The sequence below is a fragment of the Chiloscyllium plagiosum genome, unplaced genomic scaffold (genome assembly GCF_037043375.1).
Source record: "Chiloscyllium plagiosum isolate Xiang-an unplaced genomic scaffold, Cpla_swu_hap1 HiC_scaffold_2, whole genome shotgun sequence".
In the NCBI taxonomy this organism is placed as follows: Eukaryota; Metazoa; Chordata; class Chondrichthyes; order Orectolobiformes; family Hemiscylliidae; genus Chiloscyllium; species Chiloscyllium plagiosum.
Genome location: NW_028270140.1, coordinates 37,083,911 through 37,102,341, shown reverse-complemented (window position 1 = coordinate 37,102,341; position 18,431 = coordinate 37,083,911). Strand labels below are relative to the sequence as shown.

The following is an 18,431-nucleotide window of genomic DNA, read 5'->3' as shown; positions in this document are numbered from 1 at the left end:
TGTGCAAACTCCACATAGACAGTTGTCCAAGGGCAAATTGAACCTGGGTACCTGGCACTGTGAGGCAGCAGTGCTATCTACTCAGCCACCATGCTGCTTTTGATTTGATTTATTATTATCACATGTACTGAGATATAGTGAAAAGTATTTTTTTGCGTGCTAACCAGACAAATCATACCTTAAGTAAGTACATGAGGGTAAGAGAACAGAATGCAGAATAAATACAGTGTTACAGCTACAGAGAAGGTGCAGAGAAAGATCAAGTATCATTGTTGTAATATATGTTGTACTCCCTCCAAAGCCAATTTATCCTTCCCAAGATGTGGTGCCCAGATCTGCTCACAGTGTTACAAGTAGGGTCTATGCAGGGTTTTGTATAACTTCAGAATAACCTCAGCACTTTTATACTCCTGTCCTCTATATATAAAGACCAGTATTTCATTAGCTTCCTTGATCTTTACTGCACCTGTTTGTGGCATTTTAAAGATCTATGTATCTGGTACCCCAAGTATCTTTGGGACATCTGTTGTATTTAACTTCATACCATCAAGAAAATACCCGAATCTATCAATTTTCAGTCTAAAATAGGTTGCTTCACACCTACTACACTGAACTCCATCTGCCTCAGACTTTGCCCACTCACATAGTATATTAGTAGCCCTTTATACATTTATGCCATCATCTACTTGGTCTAGAATACCACCTAACTTTGATTCATCAGAAATTTTGGATAAATAACCTTACTATCAAAGATGTTAATAAATAATGTGAATAATTGCAGCCCTAACACAGATCCATGTGGGACACCATTTGTCACAGATATTTTCTGATCAACCTATTCAGAGAGATGTTATTACACACTCTGGAGGAAGTGGGACTCAAACCTGGGTCTCCTGTCTCAGAGATAGGACACAAAAATCCTGTACTACTGGTCACATCCTGCCAATTTGACTACCTACTCATTATCTCTACTTTCTGCCTTCCAACCAATTCCCAGCCTTGTCGGTATTTTGCAAGCATTTCCACAGGCTTTTACCCCATTTACTATTCTATCAGGTGGGATTTTACCAAATGCTTTACCGTAGATCCATAGTTATTCCAGTGTACTTTAAAAACCTCTTCAAAAACTTCAATGAGGTTTGTCAGGTATGACCTACCTGTCATGAATCCATGCTGATTCTTGCTGATTAATTGAAAATGTTCGAGATGTTTAATTACCCCGTTCTTGATTATAGACTCCAGTACCCCATCCTACCCTTTCAGGCAGTGTTTTCCAGATCACAGGAACTTGTTGTTAGATTGATCCCAAGCCAGTTGGTGAGATATAAAACAATAATACTTTTCATGATAATGAGTTTTTTCACAGAATGCAACATTATATCTTTTTATTCCCCATCTACAACCCACTGTCCCACAGGCTCTCTTTTTCAATGTTCTGGGTATTTTTAATCTATCTGCTCAGACATGTTAGGATTCACCTCTGGAAGAGGTGGGACTTGATATCTTAAAAATATCATTAATATTACATTTATACTCACTATGTTAAAAAGTCTGTTCTCATCTCAGTTTTGGTTTTACTGATAATTAAAAACTGGGTCAACTGCCTGGAAGGGCCCTGTTGCCATAGCACTGTTGCAGTTATTACTCAGAATAAAGTGCAGTCGCATTTCTCACATGGTTAAAGGAGGTCCTGCCTAAGTAGCATCTGATATTAGATATTAATGGGCTTCTCAATAAAGCTAGGTTCACAGAAGCACAGATGTTCTAAAAGCTCATCTGCAGCTGGCAAAATGAGGCAAGGAGTGGCCTGACAGATGCCCAAGGTTATCAGCAGTAAAGGCTAAGACAAGATTTGAATGTGGTTTTCAAAAGCATGAAGGGTTTCCATTGAGTAAGTAAAGAAAAACCATTGCTGAGGGAAGAATAATCATGGGCCCAGATTTCAGGTGACTGGCTAAAGAACCAGAAGCAACACTGGGAAGAACGTTACTTTCTCTACCAGTGTTTAAGACTTAGACCCGAACATAAAAGCAAAATATCAAGAACGGTGGAGATCTGTAATAAAAACAGAAAGTGTTGGAGAAACTCAGCAGGTCTGACCGCATCTGTGGAGCTGTTTCAAGCTTAATATGATTCTGTGAGGAATATTTACAGCACACATAGTTTTGTTTCAAACTGTATCTTATAAAACCTCTATTGCAAGTTCAGATACAGTTGATCCAAGTTATTTTTGTTCTTTCTACTCCAATTACTCCCTATCTATTTTTAGATTAGATTACTTACAGTGTGGAAACAGGCCCTTCGGCCCAACAAGTCCACACCGACCCTCCGAAGAGCAACCCACCCAGACCCATTCCCCTACATTTACCCCTTCACCTAACACTACGGGCAATTTAGCATGGCCAATTCACCTAACCTGCACATCTTTGGACTGTGGGAGGAAACCAGAGCACCCAAAGGAAACCCACGCAGACACAGGGAGAATGTGCAAATTCCACACAGACAGTTGCCCGAGGTGGGATTTGAACGGGGTCTCTGGTCCTGTGAAGCAGCAGTGCTAACCACTGTCCCACCATGCCACCCGTTCTTTAAAACTCACCTCTTTGACCATGCAGCTGTCTTAATGACTCCTTCTGTGGTTCAATTTATAAAGTGCCTTAAACGGTTTTACTATATTAAAGGTACCATATAATCACAGAATCCTTACAATGTGAATGCTGGCCATTTGGCTCATCGAGTCCACACTGACCCCGTGAACAGCATCCAACCCAAACCCATTCCCTGCCCTATCTCTGTAACCCTGCATTTCCCATGGCTAATCCACCTAAACCATATTGGACTGTCAGAGGAAACTGAAGAACCCACTTAGACACAGAGAAAATGTGCAAACTCCACGCAGTCGGTCGTCTAAAGCTGGAATTGAACCAAAATCCCTGGTGCTGTGAGGCAGCAGTAATAACCAATGAGCCACCATGCCACCCATAAATGCAAGTTGTGTGTCAAATGGAACTAAGACATATTTTCATCAATATCTTATCAAATGTAGTTTAAAAGGTTCCAGGCTCACAAATATTCTCCACAAAGGCTTGACTTGAATTGAAGGATTGAAACAGAGCACAAGATGGAATGAAATTTGGTTCTTAGGATCAAAGGGTGTGGGACAAAAGTGGGAACAGAGTACTGAGTGGGATGATCAGCCACAATCATGTAGAATGGTGTAACAGGCACAAAGGGCTGAATGGCCTATTCCTGTTCTTATTTTCTATGTTTGTATGAATAATCTATCGCAACACACATATACCTGCCTTGGTCCCATAACCTATTAGGTCCTACTGCAACAAAAACCTACTAATCCCCGTTCTAATGTTTTCAGCCTTTTGGGGATATGCTTCCAGATTCAACTTCCCTTTTTAAAGAACTGTTTCCTGGCATCATCTAGAAACAGCCTGTCTCTAAATGTAAGGATACCCTCCTGTATGCTCCAACAGGAAGTAATACTGATGTTTTCTATCTACCTATCAACTCCTTTGATTAACTTAAACATGGGAGTTAAATTGTTCCCATGATGCAATATATTCAAGGAGTAGAAGGCCAGAGTATACCCTCAAATTGATCCCGTTGATTCCTCATACTATTCTGTGCTACACCCTGACCAGTGCACTCCTAGCAGCATCCAGAACTCAATACAGTGCTTCAAACGGGGTTTCACCAGAGTTCTGTACAGAGAGCTGCAGCACGACTTCCACCTTTTTTGTATTCAAGCCCTTGTGTTTAAAGGACCTTGTTAATAGCTATTGGCACACCATTGTTGTCACAGAGAATGTTCCTGGAGCTCAACGATGACCTTTCGTCCTCACCAAGTGGGCCCCACCAAAATACAATTGAGTATGGCTCCCCTGCAGGAATGAAAACAACTGTATGACATTTTTTTAAAAGCTACACGCCACACAAATTTGTGTTAAATGTCAATTGATGGATGGAGGCCACCATCATTTCAGAATCAGTACATTCCCATTCATTACTTCAGAAAAAAACAGTCAGTCTTTGCTCCCTTTTAAAAGCAGCAGAGTGCTTGGCATTCGTAGTGATAATATGCAATCATGTGACTTTTACGCACTGATGCTCGACTGCTTAGGTCTGTATAAAGAGTCCTGTTATTGTGCTTTATAATATTTGCAATAGAACCTAGAAATTCAATCTCAGCATTTACACAGGTGATAATCTTATAATCAGACCCTGTGCCCTCAATTCATTGTGTTTTGTCTGGCATTAATGTTTTGCATGTTCATGTTTTCTTTTTTCTTCACAGGGTTTCTCCAATCCTGATGGAGGTAAGTGCGTATTTTATACAGGGTTTAAGATAGACTGGTTAGCAGGGCTGTTTGCTTCTCTGTGGCATAGATGAAGACTGCAGTTGCATGCGCCACCTTCACTGAGTGAACACTCCTATACATGACCGCTCTTAAAGAGAAATAGTCTGCATCAAAAAAGAGCTGCTGACTAAAACCTATTATTGTGCATTAGCAATTCTAAAATTTTAAAAATGCTAAAGGACTCCTCTAAGTACACTCTAACTTACTTGCAATGTTTCTCAGAGGGAAAAGCCAATACTGGTCAGTACTGACCTTTGTTTTGAAATACACAAGACGAGTCAGACCACTTTGTATCATTTACCAGTTTTATTTGTTTTGCTTCTCGGTTTGATGTTATAATATAATCAGAAATGTGTGAATCTTTGAAATTCTCAAATGGTGATGCTCAGCTATTGAGTATATTCAAGGCTGAGATTGATGGATTTCTGTGCACGAAGGGAATTAGGTTCTATGGGTTAATACGGGAAAGTTAGAGTAATATAGAAGGTCAGCCTTTGAGTGGTGGAACAGTTCAAGGTGCTGGATGGCGAATGCTGCTCTCATTTCGTATGTTCTTATAACGTAACGTATTGGTGGCAGGAGGTTTAATCTCCTCTGTGCTCTGGGGTTGCATTTTACACATGAGAAGCTGGGAGAGGGGTGGTGGCTTATCCTTACCACCTTTTTTAAATAGTGGCACCATATTAGCCAATCTCCAGCATCCCGGCACCTCAACTGTGACTATCAATGATCCAAATATCTCAGCAAGGGGCTCAGCAATCTCTTACCTAGCTTCCCCACAAAATATTTGGGTACACCTAATCAGATCCTGGGATTTCATCCACCTTTATGCACTTTAAGACATCTAGTACATCCTCTTCTGTAATATGGACGTGCTTTAATATGTCACTATTAATTTCCCCAAGTTACATATCCATTTCCATAGTAAACTCAGAAATATCTTCTCTATGTGCAGTCATGACATTATCCCTAATGAAAAACATCACTCCCTCTACTCTCTTGCCTCGCTTTCTATCCTTCCTATAGCATCGATACCCTGGAACATTACACTGCCAATCCTGTCTATCCCTGAGCCATGTCTCTATAATTGCAATGCTATCCCAGTGCCATTTTCCCAACCATTCCCTGAGTTTATAGGCCTTACTTGTTAGGCCTCCTACATTGAAATAAATGTAGTTTAATTTATCAGACCTAACTCATTCTCTGCTTTGTTCCTATCTGCCCTGACTCTTTGACTTGCTCCTTTTTCCAACTGCACTAGTCTCAAGCTGATTTCTTTCCTCACTATCTTCCTGGATCCCACCACAACTACCACCACCCCCCACTGACCCCACCACCCCTTACTGGTTTAAATCCTCCTGACCATCTGAGCAAATCACCCTGCCAGTATATTAGTCCTCTTCCAATTCAGGTGCAACCCGTTCTTCTTGTACATGTCACTTCTCCCCCAGAAGAGATTCGAATGATCCAAAAATATGAATCGTTCTCTTCTGCACCAGCTCCTCAGTCACGTATTCATCTGCTCTATCCTCTTATTCCTACGCTCACTATCTCGTGGCATCATGAGTAATTTAGATATTACTGCCCTCAAGGACCTGTTTTTTAAATTCCTGCTTAATTTCCTATATTCGGTCCTCAGAACCTCAATCTTTTGCTCTTCCATGTCATCAGTTCCAATGTCTACAGCTCCCCACTACCCTCTCCCAATCCCACACACACATTTCCTGAAGGTAACCCATCTACCTGACTGTATTTGCGATTTTTCTCCCTTCCTGAAACTACCATCCATCACACTCCTTAGCTCCTGTAAATTCCCCATTACCTTTAACTGCTGCTCCAACCGATCCTTGTGATGCAATAGGATTTGCAATCAAACACACTTCTTGCAGACATAATCATCAGGAATATTGAAATTCTCCCTAATATCCCACATCTGACAGGAAGAGCACATCACTCTACTAAAGGCCACCTTGCACTTTAACAATGTACAGACCCAGAAAATCGCTTAGTCTTACTGCTCTTAAAATACTGTTCCAGGATAACTTAGTACTATGCATTTGCTACTAAGTCTCAATAAAGAAATGAAACTGATGAACCACTTGGCATTGACAGTGGGATCAGAAAAGGCAACACCAGACAGAACCCTGTTGACCTTGCAAAATCTCCTTACTAACATCTGGGAGCTGGTGCCGAAGTTGGGAGACCTATCTCAAAGACTACGCAAGCAACAGTCTGATATACTCCATGTACTGACTCCATGTACTCATGGAATCATCCCTTACAGACAATGAACCAGACACCACCATCACCATCCCTGGATATGTCCTGTCCCACCAGCAGAGGTGGCAGCATAGTGGTATACAGTGAGGAGGGAGTCACCCTGGGATTCCTCAACATTGACACTGAACCCCATGAAATCTCATGGCTTTAGGTTGAACATGGGCAAGGAAATCTCCTGCTGATTACCACGTAATGCCCTCCTTCGGCTGATGAATTATGATTTTGAAAAGCACTTGGAGGAAGCACTGAGGGAAGCAAGGGTGCAAAATGTATTCTGGGGGGGATTTCAATGTCCACCATCAACAGCAACTTGGCAGCAGCAGTACTGAAAGATCAGTCCTCAGCAGAGACCTCACCTTCATTCCCCTACGCTCTCGGATTAATGAGTTCAACACGCGGCGTGACATCGAACAATTCTTCCGCCGCCTTCGCCTCCGTGCCTACTTCTTCAACCAAGACTCTCGCCCACCCTCTGACGACCCCTTCTCACGCCTCCAACACACTCCATCCACCTGGACACCCCGTGCTGGCCTCCTACCTGCCCTCGACCTCTTCATAGCCAACTGCCACCGCGATATTAACCGCCACCTGAACTCCCCCACTCCTCTCACCCACTCCAACCTCTCACCCTCGGAACGCGCAGCCCTCCACTCCCTCCGTTGCAACCCCAACCTCACTATCAAACCAGCAGACAAGGGAGGCGCGGTAGTAGTTTGGCGCACCGACCTTTACACCGCTGAGGTAAAACGCCAGCTCGCAGATACCTCCTCCTACTGCCCCCTTGACCATGACACCACCCCCCACCACCAAACCATCATCTCCCAGACCATCCATAACCTCATCACCTCAGGGGATCTCCCATCCACCACCTCCAAACTCATAGTCCCACAACCCCGCACCGCCCGCATCTACCTCCTGCCCAAAATCCACAAACCTGACTGCCCCGGCCGACCCATTGTCTCAGCCTGCTCCTGCCCCACCGAACTCATCTCTGCATACCTCGACACGGTCCTGTCCCCCTTAGTCCAAGAACTCCCCACCTACGTTCGGGACACCACCCATGCCCTCCACCTCCTCCATGATTTTCGCTTCCCAGGTCCCCAACGCCTTATCTTCACCATGGACATCCAGTCCTTGTACACCTCCATCCCCCATCACGAAGGACTCAAAGCCCTCTGCTTCTTCCTTTCCCGCCGTACCAACCAGTACCCTTCTACTGACACCCTCCTTCGACTGACTGAACTGGTCCTCACCCTGAACAACTTCTCTTTCCAATCCTCCCACTTCCTCCAAACGAAAGGAGTAGCCATGGGCACCCGCATGGGCCCCAGCTATGCCTGCCTCTTCTTACGATATGTGAACAGTCCATCTTCCACAACTACACTGGCCCCACCCCCCACCTTTTCATCCGCTACATCGATGACTGTATCAGCGCTGCCTCGTGCTCCCACGAGGAGGTTGAACAGTTCATCCACTTCACCAACACCTTCCACCCCGACCTCAAATTCACCTGGACAGTCTCAGATTCCTCCCTCCCCTTCCTCGACCTTTCTATTTCTCTCTCAGGCGACCGAATCAACACGGACATCCACTACAAACCGATCGACTCCCACAGCTACCTGGACTACACCTCCTCCCACCCTGCCCCCTGCAAAAACGCCATCCCATTCTCCCAATTCCTTCGTCTCCGCCGCATCTGCTCCCAGGAAGACCAGTTCCAAAAGCGTACAACCCAGATGGCCTCCTTTTTCAAGGACCGCAATTTCCCCCCCGACGTGGTCGACGATGCCCTCCACCACATCTCTTCCACTTCCCGCTCCTCCGCCCTTGAGCCCCGCCCCTCCAACCGCCACCAGGACAGAACCCCACTGGTCCTCACTTACCACCCCACCAATCTCCATGTACAGCGTATCATCCGCCGTCATTTCCACCACCTCCAAACGGACCCCACCACCAAGGATATATTTCCCTCCCCTCCCCTATCAGCGTTCCGTAAAGACCACTCCCTCCGTGACTCCGTCAGATCCACACCCCCCCACCAACCCAACCTCCACTCCCGGCACCTTCCCCTGCAACCGCAGGAGGTGCAAGACTTGCACCCACACCTCCCCCCTCACTTCCCTCCAAGGCCCCAAAGGAAACTTCCATATCCGCCACAAATTCACCTGCACCTCCACACACATCATCTATTGCATCCGCTGCACCCGATGTGGCCTCCTCTATATTGGGGAGACAGACCGCCTACTTGCGGAGGGTTTCAGAGAACACCTCTGGGACACCCGGACCAACCAACCCAACCACCCTGTGGCTCAACACTTCAACTCCCCCTCCCGATCCACCAAGGATATGCAGGTCTTTGGACTCCTCCATCGCCAGACCACAACAACACGACGGTTGGAGGAAGAGCGCCTCATCTTCCGCCTAGGAACCCTCCAACCACAAGGAATGAACACGGATTTCACCAGTTTCCTCATTTCCCCTCCCCCCACCTTGTCTCAGTCAAATCCCTCGAACTCAGCACCGCCTTCCTAACATGCAATCTTCTTCCTGACCTCTCCGCCCCCACCCCACTCTGACCTATCACCCTCACCTTGACCTCTTTCCACCTATCGCATTTCCAATGCCCCTCCCCCAAGTCCCTCCTCCCTACCTTTTATCTTAGCCTGCTGGACACACTTTCCTCATTCCTGAAGAAGGGCTTAGGCCCGAAACGTCGATTCTCCTGTTCCCTGGATGCTGCCTGACCTGCTGCGCTGTTCCAGCAACACATTTTCAGCAGCAGTACTGATCAAACTGGTTGAGTTCCAAAGTATGTAGCTGCTATACGGGGTCTACAGCAGATGGTGAAGGAACCAACAGGAAAGAAAAGCATAGTTGACCTCATTGTTATCAATATGCCAGCTATAAATGCATCTGTCCATGACAATATCGGTAAGAGTGACCACCACACAGTCCTTGTGGAGACAAAGTCCTGCCTTCACCTTGAGAAAACCCTGTTGTTACCACCTACACCATGCTAAATGGGACTGACTTTGAACAGATCCAGCAACACAATACTAGGGACGTATGTGACTCTGTGGGGCCATCAACAACCACAGAACTGTACTCCAACACAACCTGCAACCTCATGGTCTAGCATGTCCCCACTCAACGATTACCATCAAGCCAAGGGATCAACACTGGTTCAATGGAGAGTGCAGTAGGGGTCATGCCAAGAGCAGCACCTGGCATACCTGAAAATGAGGTGTCAACCTGGTGAAGCTACCAAACAGGGCTACTTGTGTTATCAAACAGCATAAGCAGCAAGCAATAGACCAAAGGATACACCCACAACCAACAGATCAGATCTAAGCTGTGCCTAGGCTGAAACATCTTCCGTCGCTGTGTCAATGACCATCCATCATAATGTCAGAAATGAGGGTGTTCGCCGATGATTCCACAATGTTCAGCACCATTCATGACTCCTCAGATTCTGAAGCTGTCCATGTTTGAATGCAACAATATTCATATTTGGGCTGACAAGTGCCTAGTAATAATCACACCATTCGATGGTATTACCATCACTGAGTCCCTAACTATCAACATCCTAGTGATTACCATTGACCAGAAACTCAACTGGACCCACCACATAAACACAGTAGCTACAAGAGCAGGTCAAAGACCAGGAATGCTGCATCAAGTAACTCACCTCCTGACTGCCCAAGTCCTGTTCATTATCAACAAGGTATCAGTCAGGGCTGTGATAGAATACTTCCCACTTGCCTGGACAGATACAACTCCAACAACACTCAAGAAGCTTGATGCCATCCAAGACAAAGCAACCCACTTAATTGGCACCACACCCATAGACATCCATTCCCTCCACCTCGAACATTCAGTAGTAGCAGTGTGTACTACCTGCAAGCTGCACTGCAGAAATTTACCAAAAATCCTTAGACAGCACCTTCCAAACCCACAAACATTTCCACCTAAAAAGACAGAGGTGGCAGATATATGCGAACACCACCACTTGCAAGTTCCCCTCCAAAGCACTAACCAACCTGACTTGGAAATGTATCGCCTTTACTTCATTATCGCTGAGTCAAAATCCTGGAAATACCTCTTTAAGGGCATTGTGGGTCAACCAACAGCATGTGAACTGCAGCAGTTCTGGAAGGCAGCTCGCTACCACTTTCTCAAGGGCAGCTAGATATGGGCAATAAATACTGGCCAGCCAGTGATGCCCATGTCTCATGAGTGAATTAAAATTGGGTACATCCAGTCCTGAACTTCTCTCCCTACTTCCCTCTATATTGGCATCTTTTCTTCAAAAGCCTCAAACTCTCCTATTTGGTCTTATCAACATCCCAATCTTTCTTCACTATTCCCTGCATTCCTTCTCCTGTAAAGTATAACTGAGTATTTCAGCTTTCAAACAGTGTTTCCCAAACAGTTATTTCAGTGCTGCCGTGGAATTTGCCTTGTACCATAAACTGAGCAGAAACAGCTCCTTAATGTAAATGTGAAAGTAACAGCCAATGAAGATCTTCCATGCATTCATGTCCACCACTGCCCCTGTCCTCCTCCTCCCATCCCACAGATTGACTCATTGGCCAACTCCCATTTTCCATTTTCCATGAACATCATGGCATCCAAAATTCAATTGGCTATATCCTAACTTGCACCAGATCCTACCTGTCTTTTATTCATTCATAGATGGGGGTATCACTAGCTAGGCCAGCATTTCTTGCCATTCTTGAATTGACTGTAGGACAGTTCTGAGTCAACTACATTGAAATGTGTTTTCAGTCACATGTTGATCAGACCAAGTAAGGACAGTAGATTTCCTTCCTAAAGGACAATAGTAGATATCATCCATTTGCTCACTGACCTACACCGAATTCTGGTCCAGAAATACCTTGATTTCAAATTCTTCCTCTTGCTTCCAAATCCCTGCAGTAGTTTGTGCCTTTCTTTCTTTTTAAACTCATCCAGCCTCTGGGATCTATGCACTCTGCAAGTTCTAGTCTCTGGCACATAATCCATTTCTTTCCCTGTACCATTGATGGCTGTGATTTCAGCTGCCTAAATGCTAAAGTAAGGAATTCACTCTCAAATCTTTTCCAACATTTACCTCTCATTATTCTTTTAGTGCGTTCCTTAAAAACTGCTTCTTTGACCAGATGTGTCTCCTAATACTCTTAATGTGGCCCAGTGTCAAATTTTGTTGATAACCATGTGAAGTGAAAAGCCACATGTAGCTGGGATCTTACATGCATAGATATGATGCTGCATTCCTAAAGAAATGTTACCTTCAACTTCTCACACTGGCCTTGTTAGCAATGTCTCTATCTTTAAAAAAAGGCATGTTTATCAGAACAAGCAAATTCGTAATAAAGAGAGAACATTATAAACCATTGCTCTTTGGAGGACAGTAGGTTAAGTATGTGGGAGCTATCAGGGATGCTTGAATCTAATTTTTTAATTGCCTATTTTTATACTCACTTGCTATCTTAGTACTTAAAAGGTCAAAATAGATAATTTTATTCAAAGGGCCTGCTTAAAGGGATCAAGCAACTTAATGGCCACAATTACATTTAGTACAGTCTATTGTGTTGATGTTATGTGTTGCTGTTTAATGGAGAAGGGTCCTTCAAAGGGTCCCTCACTCCTCAATAAATGGATGGTATAGTTTGTTTTGGTTTTCTAAAAGATTTACAAGAAAAGGGGCTCTCCAATTAATTTGGAAATAATGAAGTGACTTATATAGCAGTGTAGAATACCATAATCAATATATTCAATCTCTAGATAATAAGGAGGCCACACCATGATTCTTTAGGGTTAAATATAAGGTTTATATCCAACTTCTTGTTCATTTGCCTGCATCTTGGGTAGAGGTACTAATTGCTCTTGGCTACTGTTTTAGAGTTTATCCACCTTTGTGAAAGCACTTATCAGTCTTTACAAATAAGTACACTCACAATGTCCAAATAGCACAAAGCAGCAACTAACAGGTCAGTCACCTGTGGTTTAGTAGGTAGTGGTATTGTCTTGGCATCAGGAGTTGGAAGTTGCGTGGTAAATGTATGCTATGCTACTTTGAGTGTGCAAATCCTATGCTGTTGTAGGTGTATACATCAATGTATTTATTTCTTGCTGCTGTGAGAGAGCCCAAAACTGTGAAATAGACTCCACTTCAATCTCTCATGAAGTTCCATTCATTGGCGATCTGCAATCCACGTGGTCAGGGGCATGCACCCACTTCCATGCTGGTGTTCCTTGTGTTTCCAACAAATTCAGTCTGAGCGCCCTGAAGAATGCCTCCCACTTTCCTCTTCCTTCAACAGCAGTTGCAAATTCAACATGAGAATAAAAAGTGGTCAGGAACAATGCACTATGTCCTTGTATGGGCAGTAATGGAAAACCCTGGCTCTGGTGCTGCTCTTGGCCCAAATGCTGTTCCTGCCCACAAAGCTGAGCAAAGCGACCCTTCCCAGGATCCAAGCATAAAGGGCTCCCTCCAGCCCTGAAAGTAGTGCCCATGTCCTGACCTCTGGTCCCTATTATGTGTAGATGTCAACTAAGAACAATGTGCACCATTTCTGTAATTAATTATATTCCATAACTTTACACTCCTCCAATTCTAGCTTCTTGAATATCCCTAATTTCCTTTCCTGCACAATTGGCTACTGTGCTTTTCGGTGCTAAAGGCCCCAAGCTTAGAATTTCCATTCTAAATCTGTCTGGCTTTCTGCTCCTTTAATACACTCAGCCTCCTTGACCAAGGTTTTGTCACCTCATGTTACTCAGTGTTGAATTTTGTCCAATAATGATCCTGCAAAATGTCTCAGGGTGATTTACTCAGCTAAGTTGTTGTTGTCAACAACATTTTGCTGTTAAGGCTTGCATGTATTGAGTGGGAATGTGAACCAGATTGGGCACGGTTGTTGGTATCATTAGACCTTAACTCCATAGTCATCAGCACCCTGGCATTAGGAGCATTGGTGATGGGATCATGCCACTGTATTAAATAGGAGGGCCATACATACTTTGCTGCATTGTTCTGTCAGAGCACAGCAGCAGGAAGTATGGCATTCTGCATCTCTAAAAATAATTCATAGTTTTGGAATGATGTCAGTTCCAATTGTTTTCTGGCACAATCGTGGCTGAATGACATTGACGACAAATGGGTTGTGTTAAGTTGATTTGCTGTGAAGCTTTCAGATGACAAAAATGATAAAGATTGCAAACATGTAAAAGAAGTAAAGGGGAACTATTATGAAATAAGGGAAATTATAAAACGGAGTTGTAAGCCGTACCATTTCCCATGGTGGTGTAGGGCTTTGCACTTTGAGACTTTGGTGCCTTCTCTCTCACCAAATGTTGCTGTAATCAATGAACTGTGGTGTGGGTGTGTCATGGAGTCCCTTTCAAAATCGCATAACCCTGATTGAATTAAATTTTCAGCAGCTTGAAGGCAAGCCTCAATATTTCCTGCCTCAGCTACTCTGTTTAACGCCAATCATGAGATTGTGAGCCTGCCTCATTGTTCCCTCTGATCCAGCTGTTCAGTGCAAAAAAAGCTTGGTGCTGGTGCTGCTTTTTATTGTTCTGGTTTAATACAGCATTCCCGGGAACTCTGCTGTATCAGCAGCGAGTCTTATAGTGCCACCCGTCATTTTGTTTCCCTACATCCCACCCCCACCATCACCAACAGATGCAGTGAATTACGTTTTTCTTGGAATACCCGACCTTCCGACTCTCTGCTCACAAAGGATGGAGTCGATGAAAGGGCAGGACAGCACAGAGAAGGTGCAGGGTAAGTGACAGAGGAGTGTCAATGTAAAGGAAATAGTACAAATTTAAAGCAGGTGCTGAAGCAGACAGACTTGGGAATCTATGTACAGAAATCATTGAAGGTGGAAGGGCAAGTTGAAAAGGCTGTTAAAAGCCAAGACGCAAGATTCACCAATTGAGGAATCCAGTTAAAAAAGCAGAGTGGTTATGCTAATCATTTATGAAACATGGTCTTGGCCTCAGTTATAATGTGGTATCAAACTCTGAGCATCAAACTTAAAGGAAAATTGTCAAGTCGTGGGGACGCTATTTCCTGGCGCCAGACAATAAGGGACTTCAGTGACTTGGAAGGACTGAAGAAACTGAAGGTGTTACTGTTATAGCAGAGAAGGTGAAGGGGAGATTTACTCAAGGTGTTCAACATTTGAAGGGTTTTTATTGAAGGGGAAATTATTTCCAGGAGCAGGAGAATCGGAAGCCAGAAGGCATAGCTTTAATGTAATGAGCAGAAGAACCAGAGGCAAGATGATGAGTGGTTGTTTTTACACAGAGTTGTTATAAATCCATAAGATGTAGGAGTAGCCTGTTGATTCAACTCTGCTACTCAGTTCATCTGATAATCCCCAAATCCATTTTCTTGCTTTTTCCCCATAATAGTTGCTCTTCCAAAAATCAGTCGACTTCAGCCAATTTGCCTGTGACAGCTCTTTGAACAAGTTATCCAATTAGTCCCACTCTTTCCCCACAGACCTGCAAAACTTTCTCCTCTTCAGTATTCATCTAATTCCTTTTTGGAAGGCATTATTGTATTTGCTTTCAGTTACTTCATGGCCTGACCTCTACAGACTTCTGTGACAAAGCATTCCATAAATTCACTATCCTCAGAGAGAAGCATTTCCTCTTCATCTGTCCTAACTGGGCTTCTGCTTAACTCTGAGACTATGCCCTACCCAGTCCTACACTCTCCCACAAGGGGAAACCATCTTTCTGCATTTATCCTGTAAACTCCCTTAAGAATCTTGCGCATTTCAATGAAGTTGCCACTCATTTTTCTAAAATCCAACAAGTGAAGGCCCAATCTATTCAACTTTCTCTCGTAAGAAAATCTTTGCAAACCTAGCATCCGCCTAATAAACCTTTGGCAACCAATATGAGTGTATCTTTCCTTAGGTAATGAGAATGAAGACTGTTCACAGTTTATTAGGTGTCTTCTAACTTGTGTTTTATTTAATTTTAGCAAGAATTCACTACTTTTAAACTGTAAGTTCTTTGAAATGGAGACCAATAGACCATCTACCTTCCTGCTGAACTTATATGCTAGCTTTTTGTGACTTAATCACAAGAAGCCCCAAATCCTTCTTAGCTGCAACTTTCCACAATCTTTCTCCATTCAAATAATAGTCAGCTTGTTTATTCCTTCAGCCAAAGTGCACAACCGTAGACCCCTCTAGGGCCTCAAACAGCAACCTGGGAGAGGGTAAAATTGCAGACAAACGTATTGCCAATTCCCGGCACTAAGAAACGGTTGGGCACAATAGACCATGAGACCCTGTGTATTTCACCACATCACCTGGATGCCCACATATGTTCTTTGCTCTCCAACAAACTAAGATGTCTACCTTTAACTTGGATCTTGACCTGTTCCTGAAACATTTTAAGTCGGAACTGTGCACCATCTGAAAGCATATACAATAATGCCTTTCAACAAGGAATTAGATGAATACTGAAGAGGAGAAAGTTTGTGGGGAAAGAGTGGGACTAATTGGATAACTTGTTCAAAGAGCTATCACAGGCAAATTGACTGAACTGCCTGCTGCAGTGCTGTAAGATCCTGTGATAAAACAACAGAGAAAATGGGAAGGCTTGCAATGTCCTGATGGACCAGGATGCAAGCACTTGTTTCTTCCAGCCTTCCAACTGTCTCCACTGATCATGATTTGGAGGTGCAGGTATTGGACTGGGGTGGACAAAGTTAAAAATCATACAACAGCAGGTTATAGTCCAAAAGGTTTACTTGGAAGCACTAGCTTTCGAGGTGCTGCCTCTTCATCAGCAGGTTGTCCACCTGATGATGAGGCAGTACCTCGAAAGCTAGTGCTTCCAAATAAACCTGTTGGACTATAACCTGGTGTTGTGTGATTTTTAACTTTGTCCACTGATCATGATAGGTATGTGAGCCTTACTCAGTAAGTGCCAGTCATAGCATCAATTGTGTTCTAACCCAATGTCTTTTCTTGAAGCGCACCTTGTTTATTGACCAGCAGCCATTGCTGAATTTTGATTGCCTCTCTTTTTACCTGAGATTGTTGTAACCAATTGTAGTCTCCTATGCTTAGCCAATTCCACACTGACCAGACACTGGGCCTGGAACTCTGATCTGCAGTCTTAAAGAAAAATGAAATACTTGCATTTATGCAGTACTTTCCACAACTGCATTACAGCACATTACAGTCAATGAAGCAGTTTTGAACTATAGTTTTTCATCTAATGGGGGAATCACAGCAGCCAATTTGAACCCAGTAAGTTCCCTCGAACAAAAATGTGGTAAAAGCCATGGCATCTGTTTTTATGATGCTGAGTGAGAGATAAATATTTGCCAAACATTAGGGATAGTTCCCTGCTCATGCTTAAAATAGCAGCATGGGATCCACCTTAGAGGGCCCATGGAGCCTTGGTTGACATCTCATTCAGAAATCAGCACCTCTGGCAGTGCAGCATTCCCTCAGTAGTGTCAGATTTGACTTCTCCACTCAAATAATCATGTTGGACATGAACCTACAACCTCCTGATCCAAAATCAAGAGTGCTGCTCATTGACTCACAGTTTAAAATTGTGCATATTGGAATTTCAATTATCCTGAATTAAAAGAATACTCTGCTGCTGAACAAGTATCCTGAATTTACTATCAATCTAGGTTCTCTGTATCTGGTCACAACTCTTCCTAATTAAGTGCATGAAAAATGTACGTTGAAAAGAAGGTAGAGTTTCTTTTGCAATTATTGATATTCAACTACATAGGCACTGAGTAGGAGGAGAAACTGAGGACTGCAAATGCTGGAGATCAGAGCCTAGACTGTGGTGCTGGAAAAGCACAGCAGGTAAGGCAGCATCCAAGGAGCAGAAGAATCGACGTTTCGGGCATAAGCCCTTCGTCAGGAATTCCTGCTGAAGGGCTTATGCCCGAAATGTCAATTCTCCTGTTCATTGGATGCTGCCTGACCTGCTGTGCTTTTCCAGCACCACAGTCTAGGCACTGAATAGACCACTGTTCAGCCGAAGCTTGTCCTGCCTCCCTCCCACTTTATCAGATGATTCAAGGCATTTATCAATCTTTGCGTGAAGTTCATTCTCAACTAAGGTTGGAGGAGGCTTGTGTTAAATATAAACATCAGCACTGATAAATTGGGTGTAATGGCTAATTCTCTACTGTAGATATTTTCTAACCAATCTTTCAGAGATGTTTTTACACATCTCTGGAGCAGTCTTGAACCTGGGCTTCTTGGCCCAGACATAGGGACCACTCAATGTAGAAATGTATATATACTTCCAACATCTTGATTTTTGCATGATTTAAAACTAATGGTCAGGATGAGGATGATTGAAGTGTAATAATATGCTACACTACAACATTTGTTATACCTTTAGTATTAAAACACTATCATTGAACATGCCTTCCCTCGAGGCTGCTTTTAACCTTTCTTCATAGGTCATTGATTTTACACTCATATTAATTTCTCCATGGTCTCTCCCTTCACAATCACTTCAGGTAGCAATCTCCTGCAGCCTGACAAACCTCTGAGACATCTGTGTTCCTCTAATTCCAGCTGGATTTCCTTCATTCCACATTGGTGGTTCTGTCTTCAGCTGCTCAGGCTCTAAGCTTCAGAATTCCCTCCCATATCCTCTCTACATCTCACTTCTCCTTGGTTTCCACTGGTATCAGCCAACTAGATGGAAGGATTGATGCCTTCATCAGCACATCTGGGTGTTACAATATAATGT

General features: G+C 43.7%; 1 protein-coding gene and 1 long non-coding RNA gene across 6 annotated transcripts in view; one reads left to right on the top strand and one right to left on the bottom strand.

The window, feature by feature from the left end:
- Window positions 1–18,431, top strand: part of LOC122562673 (PALM2-AKAP2 fusion protein) — a 378,231-nt gene that overhangs the window by 125,231 nt on the left and 234,569 nt on the right. For 4 of the 5 annotated variants that reach the window (XM_087996166.1, XM_087996165.1, XM_087996186.1 and 1 more), the window contains exon 5: window positions 4,310–4,331. In XM_087996166.1, the coding sequence (XP_087852292.1) occupies window positions 4,310–4,331 (22 nt within the window). Of the gene's footprint in view, window positions 1–4,309; window positions 4,332–14,243; window positions 14,452–18,431 lie in introns of those variants that run through there. The other variant, XM_087996182.1, reaches the window with a different exon arrangement.
- The window catches only part of LOC148151860 (uncharacterized), a 148,395-nt gene that overhangs the window by 62,150 nt on the left and 67,814 nt on the right, over window positions 1–18,431 (bottom strand). The gene's annotated exons all lie outside the window — the stretch shown is intronic.